We start from the raw sequence: 12,688 nt of genomic DNA, 5'->3' as shown, positions 1-12,688 counted from the left end.
GGCTTATTTTAGAACAAAAATGAAAAACCGGTCAATTGTTTGCATACTGTTCCTATTGAGAACAGTATTAAGTGATCACAAAGCAGTACATGCTCATGCTTTTATGTGATTTGTTCACTCACCAATACCACATTCGAGATAATTTCACTCTCAAAGCACCATATCATAGCCATTAGATAGTGTGCATCTCAGAGAATAATTTGTGTGACTCATACAAGTAAACATGTACCTTTATTTATAAGAAAGTGACAGAATGTCTGTCTTCAAAGGGTGACCAATATGATCTTCAAGATGAATTCACAAGTTTTGCTCATCTCAAATCAATATTTTAAATTCCTTGATAGAGAAGGTCATATTTGGGAACATTTTTTGGATCAATAGGACTCCGTACAATGAGCTTTCCACGCATTGCTCCACGGTAAATCACTTCAATCAAATCTATGAAATCTTGCTTTGTTTTAAAGCTTCCCACAAATTTAGTGTGATCTGGAGACCTATGTAGCAGATAAAGACAGTAGAAATGTAAATGCCTGTTAAAGGGTCTGAAACAAACTTTTTAAAGACAAGAAAACTTATTCAACAGAAAGGAGGATTTTGATTTAGTCACTCTTATGGCTTGAACCACTCTGGTATGGTATACATGAAGTAAAAAGACAAGGCAATATAGGAATTATTGTGACCAGACCTCAAAAACCTAAAAAGATGCTGTGGTATGACCAAGAATTTAACATGGAGAGCAGAGTGAAGTGTGACATTATACTGCACATCATCTGTGAAATGTATCAGAGTTTTTTTCACACAGTACTAAACGAGAGGGTATTTCAAAATGAAAGGCATAGTTCAGCATCTCTGCCCATTCATTACTTGGCCTGCTCTCTTTCAATATTCATGCAACTACTGACAAAGGAAAGTACAGTTTTCTCAAGCCACCTCATAAGATAACAAAGGCAGAGACTGTGCTAATTATGGTAAACAGAAGAGAACCTCATGCAAACTGACATACCCATAATCCACTTTCATGTGCTGTCCATTGAAGAAAAAGACAGTAGATGGAATATAACTGATGTCAAAATACTGGGTGTACACTGGCACCTTGTTCACATCCACCAAGTAAATGGCTGCCATTTTACTTAAGTCATGAGATGTCTTTGCAAGCTTTAGAAATTGAGAAAGACATGATAAAAACAGTTTCTAACATGAGCAGGCAAAACATGCCAAGTTTAAAAGCACAGCTGTAATTGCTAACCTTGTTTTTTTAAATAAGGGAGAGTCAGAATTAGTGAAAGACTGATCTTTATCTTTAAAAATATATTTTTTAATTAATTCATGATCCGGTTGCTGCTTTGAGCACATGCTTTTTTCCAATATCATGTTTTGGTCACTGTAAAGAATCAGTTGTGCAAGCATAAGGAAGCAAAGACCTCTGTCATGGCAATTCATCCTCGGAGAAATGTTTGTCTTATGAGAAGACATCATGGATATTTGAACATTACTGAATTTTAAATATTAGTCCATCTTGTTTCAAACATAAGTAGCATGGACTAGTGTTCATATCATGAGACCTGGAAACAAATGCCTGATTTGTAAGACCACTTCTACCACTTGCTGTATGGCCACAGGCAAGTCATTTAACTTCCCTTTGTGTGCATTTACACTGGGGGAAAAAAATCAATCCGGTAATTTTCCATGAGTGCATCTCCACCATTGGCAGCAATGGTGGAAGCTGTATTGTAGAAAGGGTACAGCTGTTTTTATTACTGTGTAGTCTAACTGCTTAGGTGAAGGAATCCGGATGAAATCCTGGCTCCGCTGAAGTCAATGGCAAAACTCCCACTGACTTCAGAAGGGCAAGGATATCACTCTATGTCTTTATTCTCTCTGTGAGGTGCCTTGCACCCCTAATTGTACTATATGCAAATGCTATAAAGTAAAGTTTATATAGCACTTTTCAGTTTCAAAGTGCTTTGCAAACAATGATTAAGGCAATGATTTAGTCACGGGTATTTTTAGTAAGTCATGGACAGGTCACAGGCAATAAACAAAAATTCACAGCCTATGTGTTACCTGTCCATGACTTATACTAAAAATACCTGTGTTTAAATGGGGGAGGAGCGCACTGTGTGGTGGGGGGACAGGGAGAGGGGGTTTGCTGCTGCTGGAGAGGGTGCCTGGGGCCAGCGGCCCCAGCTGCCAGGGGCCAGACTGCAGCTACTCCAGCCGGCTGTCCGGGGACTGCTGCCCGCGATCGTGGACACTCCGGCGAGCTGGCTGGGGACCTCTGCCCAGGACTGCAGCTGCTCTGGCCGGCTGGGAACCACTGCCCAGGGCCGGGGACTGCAGCTGCTCCAGCTGGCCAGCCAAGGACTGCTACCCAGGACCGTGGCTGCTCCAGGTGGCTGGGAACTGCTGCCTGGGGGGCGGAACAGTGGCTGCTGTTGCTGTCCTGCGGCCACTCCAGTAGCTGTCCCCGGGGTCAACTACACTGGCCCCTGCAGAAGTCACGGAGGTTGTGGAAAGTCATGGAATCCATGACCTCTGTGACAGACATGGAGCCCTAACTATGATTAATTTTCACCACACTCTTAGGAAGGGAATGAAGTATTCTCTAATTACTCCACTTTACATTTCATTCCCAGTGCACTAATAACTTAATTGTAATTTGGCTCCTTCTATATTATTTGATAGTATCATGTCATTTCATTCTATTGCACCAAATGTGTATGTAATGATTGGCATAGCATCAATAAAAGGTTTTTAAAAATTGCTCTTACAGTATCATCCAATTGAAGACAAACAGGATCATCATCTTTCCCAAATCGAAGAACCAAAACTTTCTCCGCTACACTTTTTATTGCCTGATCCACTTCCTTTTTATTGGTCAGTTTGGGCAGCAGGAAACTCATCTTGATTGAAAATGGCTCCAGACATCAAACACTGTATCTAATTATTAAAAGAGAGACTGTCAAAATTGGTAAACCTGCCTCCCTACCACACACAAAAAAGTAGTTGATTAGACAATGACAATGGGCTTTAAGTGTTTGCTTAAAGCAGTCTAATCTATTAGGATTTCTTTTTTTAAGGGGAAAGAGAGAAAATACTGCTCCAAACACTAAAAATTAAATATTACTACACACTGCAGCTTTCTTCAAATGAAAGACCAGCTTACTTACATACCTGTCTATTATATCATGGGCTTCAGAGAGAGTTGCACACAGATTTAAAGAAAATCAGTTTTAAAAACAACATTTAAAAAAGGCTGTGTGAATTATTTAAATATGGGACTATTGGCAAAGAAGGTGATATATGGGATATAAAGATGTGAGAGGAGAAAAAGGATAGTGTTGTGAGCAGCTGGAGAAAAAGCAGGTCCCTAAAGACAAGGGGGAGCTATCAATTTACATTTTGTACAAACACTAGGTTGTCTGGCTACTGCAGTTCTATCTAGTTAGTTCAGTTATATCAAAAAGGTCTGGAAGGATATAACAGAAGACCTGTTGAAGAATATACATTGTTGGCAGTAGATATAAGATACGATGCACTCACAAAACGAAATCCTCTATGCCACAGCATGTCCACTTAGGGTGACCAGATGTCCCGATATTAGGGGCTATGTCTTATACAGACAACTATTACCACCTCCACCCCCAAAAAAGCATCCCAATTTTTCACCCTTGCTATCTGGTCACCCTATGTGAACTTTACATGCATAGCCTAAATCAGTGGTTCCCAATCTTTATGGGAGGCTGTCAACTTTCACCAGATTGAGACCCCTCAGCTGTACCAGCAACCAAATAAAATGGGTTTGAGATTTAAGAGAGACCTATTAGATCACTCAGTACATCTCCCTGCCAAAGAAGGACTGCCTCCTTCAGCACATTTTCTCACACTTTGTCTAGTCTAAAATAATTTATGCAAAGGAGTTGCAATCACTTCCTTTGGGAGACTGTGCTACACCATGGTACAGTTCACTCTCAGGAAGTTATTTCCCCAGATAATCAGCTTGAAGTTTCTTTTTCTTTATTTATCCCATTATTATATCCTCATATACCACACTACGTAATTCCTCAACATCACAGATGTTTACACCGGTCAATATTTCTTTACTGTTATTGCATCTTCTTCAACCTCCTCCCTAGTCTTCATCTGTCGAAGCTCTAATATTTTGCTCCTTTAAACTCTTCCTCATGTCAGGCTTTCCACATAATTTCTGCTACCCTGCTCTGAACTCCTTCCAAGTTGCCAATGTTGTGGTACCGAGCAACAGATGGACTGATATCCCAGCGGCACACACCGCAGAGAAAAGGACTGTGTCCTGTGGAGCATGAAGCCTTTTGAGGAGAGGAGCCTGGGGCTCCTGGGAGCCATAGAAAGCGGATCTGATACTGACACACCCTTCCCCACCTTGGGACATGAGGCCCCTTCATCTGCAGCCTCCCTCAATCACCCTGATTTCTTCTGGCCGCTCTATGCCATTGCAAACTGCTGCCCCTCCCCCGCTACCACTGGGCTCCCCCGTCTCGCCCCAGTATGAGCCCTGGAACCTGCCCCGGCCTCCAGCTGCCCCCTGCCCTGCCGCAGAACCCCGGAGGCAGGAAGCGCAGTAGGACCCTGGGGGAAGGTAGGAACCTAGAGTTCCAGCTGCAGAACCCCGAGGACCAGGACGGGCAGACACCGCGCACCTGAAGAAAAATGGAGACATCGGACCCAATGATCGCACCGCCAGGCCCGTCTATCGGACAGAACCACTCAGCGCGCAAGCGCAGATCCTACCCTATGATTGGCTACAAACCAAAGCCAATCAGAGCAGCTGGAAAGCAGGCCAACCCAGCGGCGTGGCTGCTGGAGCTTTTTTCCCTTCCGAGTGAGGGGGAGGTGGGTCCCATACCCGAGAACCCTCCGGCTGGAAGCGGAAGCGTGGCGCATCGGAGGGTTCTCGAGGTGGGACTGGATAGGTCGGAGCGAGAGGCACGTGGGGACTGGTGCTCTTGCAGGTGCGTGGCCGGGGGCGGGCACAGGGCGCCGAGTTTCCAGCACAGCCGGAGCCGCCCCGGGGAGAGGGGGGCCCTGGCTCCCCAGGGTCCCGCAGCGGGAGGCCCCGTTCCATTGGGGTCCGCTGGCGCCGCCGGGGTGGAAGCCCCGGGCCATGGTAGTGCGCAGAGGGCAGACACCGACCACGCCTCTCGTCTGCTGCGGGGCGGCCTGTAAGGCCGCTGCTCCTGATACCGGGCCCGGTGTCACGCGTGGGGCGGGGGAAGCCCCTGTGTGGATCACTGAGCCCCGTGTGCGTGCACGCCACCCACCCATCTGTGCAGTAGGGATAATATCGTTCGCTAAAGACTGAACGATAATGTGTGAAAAGTGCTTTGAAATGTCAAATGTATTTGTAATGGCTAAGCATTATAGGTTAATTTTAAGATCGTTTCAAAAGCATCCCCTCCTGCAGCTTTCTGTAGAAGGGACAAGTAAGTTCTTTAACTCAAATGATCACCTGCTTACAGCATGAGTTTCTGTACCTCTGTTATGGAAGACATAACAGAATTATTTGTTCAACTAAGACAGTTTAGCTCTGAGAGACCTAGCACTAAGACTGTGTTTAAAAGAGGGGTTGTTTCCTGTGTTTTATAAATATCAAATAACGTGTTTTTCTGTGTTCCATACCCAGGTTCTTCTAAAGGGATTTTTAGAGCTTTCAGCGAAAATGAACCAGTAGCAAATACACTCAGTCTTGGACAAGTCTAGCGGTAACGTGGCTTTATTGGAAAACTTAGGTCAAATCCTTATTTGCTTTAAATAAGCACAGATCCATTTACTTCATTGGAGCTATGCCACATTAGATTACCTGAGGCTGGGCCTCATATGTTTTTCCTTTATGTACATTCTCTCATGTGCATTTTTGATTTTAGTACCTTAATGTCATATTTGAAGTATATAATTTGTTAAAGTCTCAGTGGGTTTTTTTGTCCTGTTCCACAGAATGAATCATTTTTATTTTACTATCCTGTAAATTGTACTGTTTGTTGTTTCAATGTTGATAATTCATATTAACAATTTTATTGCAGTTGTCCATCAACTTTATACAGTCTATCTCTTTCATTATATTAGTCAACTTTCACTGCAGTCATAGCATCTCAAAACAATGGCATATTTACAGAATATTTTGTTTTAATAATCTGTTTTCTGTTTATACTTTAGTTTCTTTAATTTAAAAAAAAAAGATTTAACTTGTCCTTTTTCAAATAAGGACACTTTTTTTAAGTTTCAGGTGGTATAGTAAATTAAGATTATAGCATACAAAGTTTTTTTTTAATGTGTAACTTATTTTTGCCTTTAATTTGTTTCATATTTTTAAATTGAACTCTTTTCAGAGTAACAGCCGTGTTAGTCTGTATTCGCAAAAAGAAAAGGAGTACTTGTGGCACCTTAGAGACTAACCAATTTATTTGAGCATGAGCTTTCGTGAGCTACAGCTCACTTCATCGGATGCATACCGTGGAAACTGCAGCAGGCTTTATATACACACAGAGAATATGAAACAATACCTCCTCCCACCCCACTGTCCTGCTGGTAATAGCTTATCTAAAGTGATCATCAGGCCCACCCTGGTGATCACTTTAGATAAGCTATTACCAGCAGGACAGTGGGGTGGGAGGAGGTATTGTTTCATATTCTCTGTGTGTATATAAAGTCTGCTGCAGTTTCCACGGTATGCATCCGATGAAGTGAGCTGTAGCTCACGAAAGCTCATGCTCAAATAAATTGGTTAGTCTCTAAGGTGCCACAAGTACTCCTTTAAATTGAACTCTGTAATTTGTTCATTGGCTCTACTTAGGGTTGGCCATGGAGAGAAAAGGATATGAAAAAACAGCTTAGTTAGTTCTGTTTTAGGCCCAGTTCTGCAAACACTTAATCTTGTTTGCTTAACTTTATTTGTGTGATGAGTCCTGTTGAAATTAATGGGACTACTCATATGAGTAAAGCTATATATGTGCTTTAGTGTTTACAGGATTGGTACTTTAGGCTTAGATTTATTCACATGCATAACTTTACATATTGTGAGTAGTCCCATTAGCTTCAGTGGCAGCATAAAGTTAAACCCATAAGCCTGCAGGAGTTTGCCACGGGCACTTCCCTACTTTACTGTTACATTTCAAAGAGATAAGCATTAGTGATGTGAACATTTTCTGGAAAAACTACTCAAAAAGAAATCCTCACCTACATTGTCACACCACAAGTAGAATGAATTGTGCTTCTGTGGTCTGCACCTATGAAAGCATTCATGGCATCTGTGTGCAGTGGCATGCTTCCATCACAAAGCTTCCTATCTACAAATGACATACAAGAGTGATTGAAGTGGGAGGGTTGAAACATATTTAAGTATTGTTTGACTTGACCTGGAATTATACACAGCTGATTTAAGCAACAATGCTAACTGCTGTTTCCTCTAGTAGCAACATCAACTTTATTTTCTTTTAGAGACAGTAAAAAAGTAAAAGTCTAATTAGAATATTGATATCAAGTGCTAAGAAGTAACTTCCTGTTCATCTGAGGAGTTAAAATTAGAAGCAGATTGAGTTTTTCTCACATCTGTGACTACTAATTTTGTTTTTCTTTTGTCTTGTTACCATTTTTGCAGATAACTGCTTGGATACAACACTCTCCTAAATATGAAGTTTTTTAATATGCTTCTCAGAAGCATTGTGAGACGTTCGATTTTTCCATTTGCTATGCAGAATGGGTCAAAAAAAGATTTGTTTTTAACAACTCCCCAGAGGTCATTTCCATGTAGAACACTGATTTTGTCTCCTGCCCTGAAGAAGCAGATTTCATCCAGCCCCACTGAGAAGCTAGATTTGGATGGGTGGAAAAATGTCATGAGATCTGGAATGCAAGAGGAAGTCGGTGAGGCATCTGAGAGTGAGGAAGATTCTACTTTAGCTGCCACAAGGGAACTTGTGGAGATGTGGAGGCTAGCTGGCAAAACTGTTCCAGAAAATATCAGTGAAGAAGAGATAAAGACCCTTATGGAATGTTCCACTAAGTCATCCAAAAAGAAGTATTTAAAATACTTAGCTGTCAAAGAAAAAGTGAAGAAAGCTAATAAAGTAAAGCAGGAAAAGCAAAAGGAAGCAAAGAGGGAAAGGCTGGAAAAGGCTAAAAAAAATGATACTGGTGAGCTGAAGAATACTTTCTTATTACAGTTTTGGTCCAAGTCTATGGATAAGATGTATAACTGGAGGACTGCTCAGGCTATGATCTTTGGCCAGCCTCTAGTATTTGACATGGCTTACGAAAATTACATGTCACGTAGAGAAATGGAGAACACAGTGAATCAGCTAATGGAGACCGAAGGTTGGAATCGAAGAGCTGTGGATCCTTTTCACTTACATTTCTGTAATGTCAAAGTAGATGGCCCATATCATAAAGAATTTGTCAAGCGCTATGGAGAGGCATGGGACAATTTACTTGTGACTGTGACAGAACAGTCTCACACAGATGTCTTTCCAAGCGACAAGCTCATCTACTTAACTGCTGACTCTCCCAATGTAATGAAGAAGTTTGAGCATGATAAAATTTATATAGTTGGATCAATGGTTGACAGGAATATACAGACTGGAATCTCTCTTGCACATGCAAAACGCTTGAAATTAACAACTGAACGTCTTCCACTGGAGAGGTACTTGAAGTGGGAAACTGGTGCCAAAAATCTCACATTGGACCAAATGATTCGTATTTTATTAACTTTAAAAGATACTGGAAATTGGCTGGAGGCGCTGAAATTCGTTCCAAAAAGAAAATATGAAGCTTTTGTAGATACATCCTTCTATTCAAAGCATAAAACTGATACAGGGAGAAGAACAAAGGTGTTTGAATTTAGCAATAGTAAGGAAAAAGTAAAGAAGCCCTTTGTAGAGAATTCCTTCAGGAAGCAAACACAGAAAAAATGGTGGATAGCTGAAGAATCTTAAGGGCAAACTATACTGTTAATAGGCTTAAATTTCCATTGACTTCTGTGGGAATTTGATGGAAAAAACTGAAGGGTAAAAGAGTAACTAGAACTGCTGTCTGATATGGGTTTTTTATAACCTTTGTATTGCAGTTATTTAAACAGAAGCTTAACAGGCTTGTTCCCTCCCCATCCCCCCCCCAAAAAAAATCCATGAGGAAAAGCTGTGATGATCAAATCTACAAATTGCACCATAAGAAAGAATGTAATTAAATTGAATAAAACTGTGGTGGATATAACTTCATTTAAACCCTTACTTGTTTAACACCAAATGCTGTAATGTGGTTGATTAGTTCATGGACTGAAATATGGTAAATATAGACACTGTAAGAGGCTAGCTGGATACTATTAATCTAGTGGATGTACTACAAATGCCTTAGTAAATATTTGCAGACCTTAGCCTTTCTATTCGTTTACAACACTAATAATGTCTTGAATACTGATCTTAGAATGTAGCTGATTTGCCCACTGGCTCTTACCCCCGTGAATAAGTTGTGGTTTTGTTTTCTGAGGGTGTTTTTTGGTTTTTGGTGTTTTTTGGTTTTTGGTGTTTTTTGGGGGGGCGGGAGGCGAGTAGGGAGTTTGCTCCATGGTGTTTTAGAAAGATCTCATTATGATGATGCATCATTTATTCATTCAAAGTATTTTAGTATCTGATGTGATGCCTTGTGAATGTAAACATAAAACAATCTGACCTGCGGTTCTAAAATTCGCTCACCTTGTGGAAGAAAGCGATGTGGACCTGTGAACGACTTCTTTTTAAGAAATATATGCATTTTTGTCCCTTTTATCATGTAGGGTTTTCCAATCCTCTACAGCTTTTGAAAATAATAAACACGGGTACTAGTAATACCCCTAGGGGCAGAGAGTCTCTTTTCATGTGGCAGTTCTGTACTGAAAATACACAACACTTCTCAGTTATGCATGAAGTTTAAATCACTGATTTAGGTGAAAATGACTGTTCAAGTTGCAGATTAGGGTTTTTTCCTACCTTTGAAAAAGCCTTTACATGTCACAGTTCCAATTACCCTCTGCCCAAGAGCAGTGAAAATGGGACAATTTCCCTGTCTTACCTACAAAAATTTTAAACAGAAATGTTATGACTTTAAGGGAGGCCCGATTAGACTCTTTACAGAGGAACAAGGTGAAAAGTAAATGTCAAGCCTGTTTACCTTCATATTTCAAACAGGATATCTTCCTAGATGTGACTGAAAAAAATATTGCTGATCAAAAGACTCTAACAGTTAATTGGTTCCTGCATCTTTAAAAATACAAATGAGAATCTGTCTTCCTTATGAGAAGCTACTGGGGGTGGAATCTATGAAGGGTTATAAGTGTTGCAATACTGAGCATCATGGTGCCTATCTTAGCCATCTAGAAAATCACAAGAATAATGCTGTAATCCCCAAAGCTAAATTGAGTATCTAGGCCTTATACAATGAAGCGGGAGAGAGAGAGAGAGGCCTAAAAGTGCACTCAGCAACAGGCTAAGGGAGGTGTTACCTAATCTAGCCAAAAGAAAAGGAGGACTTGTGGCACCTTAGAGACTAACCAATTTATTAGAGCATAAGCTTTCGTGAGCTACAGCTCACTTCCTCACATGCATATCGTGGAAACTGCAGCAGGCTTTATATATACACAGAGAATATGAAACAATACCTATTCCCACCCCACTGTCCTGCTGGTAATAGCTTATCTAAAGTGATTTCCAGCACAAATCCAGGTTTTCTCACCCTCCACCCCCCCACACAAATTCACTCTCCTGCTGGTGATAGCCCATCCAAAGTGACAACTCTTTACACAATGTGCATGACAATCAAGCTGGGCTATTTCCTGCATAAATCCAGGTTCTCACATCCCCCCCACCCCCATACACACACAAACTCACTCTCCTGCTGGTAATAGCTCATCCAAACTGACCACTCTTCAAGTTAAAATCCAAGTTAAACCAGAACATCTGGGGGGGGGGGTAGGAAAAAACAAGAGGAAACAGGCTACCTTGCATAATGACTTAGCCACTCCAAGTCTCTATTTAAGCCTAAATTAATAGTATCCAATTTGCAAATGAATTCCAATTCAGCAGTTTCTCGCTGGAGTCTGGATTTGAAGTTTTTTTGTTTTAAGATAGTGACCTTCATGTCTGTGATCGCGTGACCAGAGAGATTGAAGTGTTCTCCGACTGGTTTATGAATGTTATAATTCTTGACATCTGATTTGTGTCCATTTATTCTTTTACGTAGAGACTGTCCAGTTTGACCAATGTACATGGCAGAGGGGCATTGCTGGCACATGATGGCATATATCACATTGGTGGATGTGCAGGTGAACGAGCCTCTGATAGTGTGGCTGATGTTATTAGGCCCTGTGATGGTGTCCCCTAATCTAGCCAGTGGGAGATGCAGACTAGATGTATGCTAAGCCCCACCCCTCTCTGAGAGAGGTGCCTATGTCAGTTTAGCAATTCACAAACAAATCCTGCAGGTATCTGGTAGAGGCACCTAAACTGCTTCTTGAGGGAATGAGTTAGGCACATGACTTGCCCCACATAAAAGGGCTGGCGGAGGTCTACCCAGTAGGTAAATCACTCACCTGGGATGTGAGAAACCTAGCTTCATTTCCCCACCTCTGCCAGCAGGAGAAAGTATTTGTACAGGAGGGTACTCTTAATAACTGAGCAATGGGCTATTCAGATGTGGGGTGCCCTCAATCTCTCCTATTGAACCTATTGCACTCTGAATAAATAATGAAAGAGTGATTAGAGCAGGGGGATGCCCTAGGGTTTCCAACATGGGTACCTTCATCACTGGACTACACAGTTATTCTCTTTTTCTCTCTGGCCCAAGAACTAAGTATTTATCCACAGCAGAACAGTCATTGGGCCAGAAAGCAGTGGGAGAACATCACTGGACCAGAGAGCAATGGGAAACCCTTTTTTAAATCCTTTCAAATTTACACCCCGACCCTCTCCAGAAGAGCCATGTGTAAACTTGAAAGCTTGTCTCTTTCACCAACAAGAAGTGGGTCCAATAAAAGATACCTCACCTACCTTGTCTCTTTAATAGCCTGTGATCAACACAGCTACAATACTGCAAACATCAACTTAAATGCACTTGTAGCTAAAAGTGTATTTTTACAAATAATGTAAGATTATTTGATTCATCTTTTACAATAACTTTATTTTGTTTTCAGTGAGTTTACTGTGTGCAGGAGAGCACTTGATGTACAATCAACCTCACCTTTACTATTATCTATTCCCTTGCTTTTATACAGTAACAGGAAAGAAAACCATTTTTAAAAAATAGATTAAAACCATAAAAATTGGTGGAGTGATTAGGCTAAGTGTAGAACCACAAACTAGTTTTTAAAGCTCTTAAAACTGACTAGATTTGAAAGTGATAGTCCTTTTAGTTTAGCTCTACATTTAAAAATGAAAACAGGAATAGAATATATACAAGCAGAAATGCTTCACCTGGCCCTACAACATCATCATCAGGGATTAAATCTGGGACCTCAGGATTGTGGACCTTCTGCCTAAGCTAAAAGATTCAGTTGTCAGCCAGCTCATGAAACTGTATATGTGGGTCAGCCACCAGCAGTGGGGTCTGGACGGAGTGGGGACAGGGAAGCTTGTCCCAAGCGTCACAGATTCATAGAGAGGCAAGGTGGATGAGCATTGGCCTGCTA

The 12,688-nt window shown here is 41.3% G+C and overlaps 2 protein-coding genes across 10 annotated transcripts; one reads left to right on the top strand and one right to left on the bottom strand.

The window, feature by feature from the left end:
- Positions 1-212: 212 nt before the first annotated feature.
- Positions 213-4,873, bottom strand: TXNL4B (thioredoxin like 4B). Of its 2 annotated transcripts, none has more exons than XM_073307071.2 (4): positions 4,680-4,873; positions 2,772-2,940; positions 1,004-1,155; positions 213-494 (listed from the first exon to the last, which is right to left on the bottom strand). In XM_073307071.2, exons 2-4 carry the CDS (start codon positions 2,901-2,903, stop codon positions 329-331), a joined length of 450 nt encoding a protein of 149 aa, XP_073163172.1. In that variant the 5' UTR covers positions 2,904-2,940; positions 4,680-4,873; the 3' UTR covers positions 213-328. The 2 variants fall into 2 exon arrangements, with proteins under 2 accessions (XP_073163172.1, XP_073163177.1); XM_073307076.2 differs by lacking the exon at positions 4,680-4,873 and adding an exon at positions 4,402-4,495.
- On the top strand, positions 4,845-9,403 carry TRMT10C (tRNA methyltransferase 10C, mitochondrial RNase P subunit). Of its 8 annotated transcripts, none has more exons than XM_073307041.2 (3): positions 4,845-4,991; positions 5,663-5,741; positions 7,634-9,403. In XM_073307041.2, exon 3 carries the CDS (start codon positions 7,665-7,667, stop codon positions 8,964-8,966), a length of 1,302 nt encoding a protein of 433 aa, XP_073163142.2. In that variant the 5' UTR covers positions 4,845-4,991; positions 5,663-5,741; positions 7,634-7,664; the 3' UTR covers positions 8,967-9,403. The 8 variants fall into 8 exon arrangements, with proteins under 8 accessions (XP_073163142.2, XP_073163146.2, XP_073163145.2 ...); XM_073307044.2 differs by lacking the exon at positions 4,845-4,991 and adding an exon at positions 5,001-5,146; XM_073307043.2 differs by lacking the exon at positions 4,845-4,991 and adding an exon at positions 5,001-5,201.
- The last annotated feature ends 3,285 nt before the right edge of the window (positions 9,404-12,688 follow it).

This window comes from Lepidochelys kempii, chromosome 1 (genome assembly GCF_965140285.1).
Source record: "Lepidochelys kempii isolate rLepKem1 chromosome 1, rLepKem1.hap1, whole genome shotgun sequence".
Classification (NCBI taxonomy): Eukaryota; Metazoa; Chordata; order Testudines; family Cheloniidae; genus Lepidochelys; species Lepidochelys kempii.
The sequence above is the reverse complement of the archived record's forward strand: the minus strand, read 5'-3'. Positions and strand labels throughout refer to the sequence as shown.

Coding starts and splice junctions, on each gene's coding strand:
- TXNL4B (XM_073307071.2), bottom strand. CDS start 2,903: ATGAGTTTCCTGCTGCCCAAACTGACCAATAAAAAGGAAGTGGATCAG. Junction 1,156..2,771: donor GTCTTCAATTGGATGATACT/GTAAGAGCAATT, acceptor CAATTTCTAAAG/CTTGCAAAGACATCTCATGA. Junction 495..1,003: donor CACATGAAAGTGGATTATGG/GTATGTCAGTTT, acceptor TCTGCTACATAG/GTCTCCAGATCACACTAAAT.
- TRMT10C (XM_073307045.2), top strand. CDS start 7,665: ATGAAGTTTTTTAATATGCTTCTCAGAAGCATTGTGAGACGTTCGATT.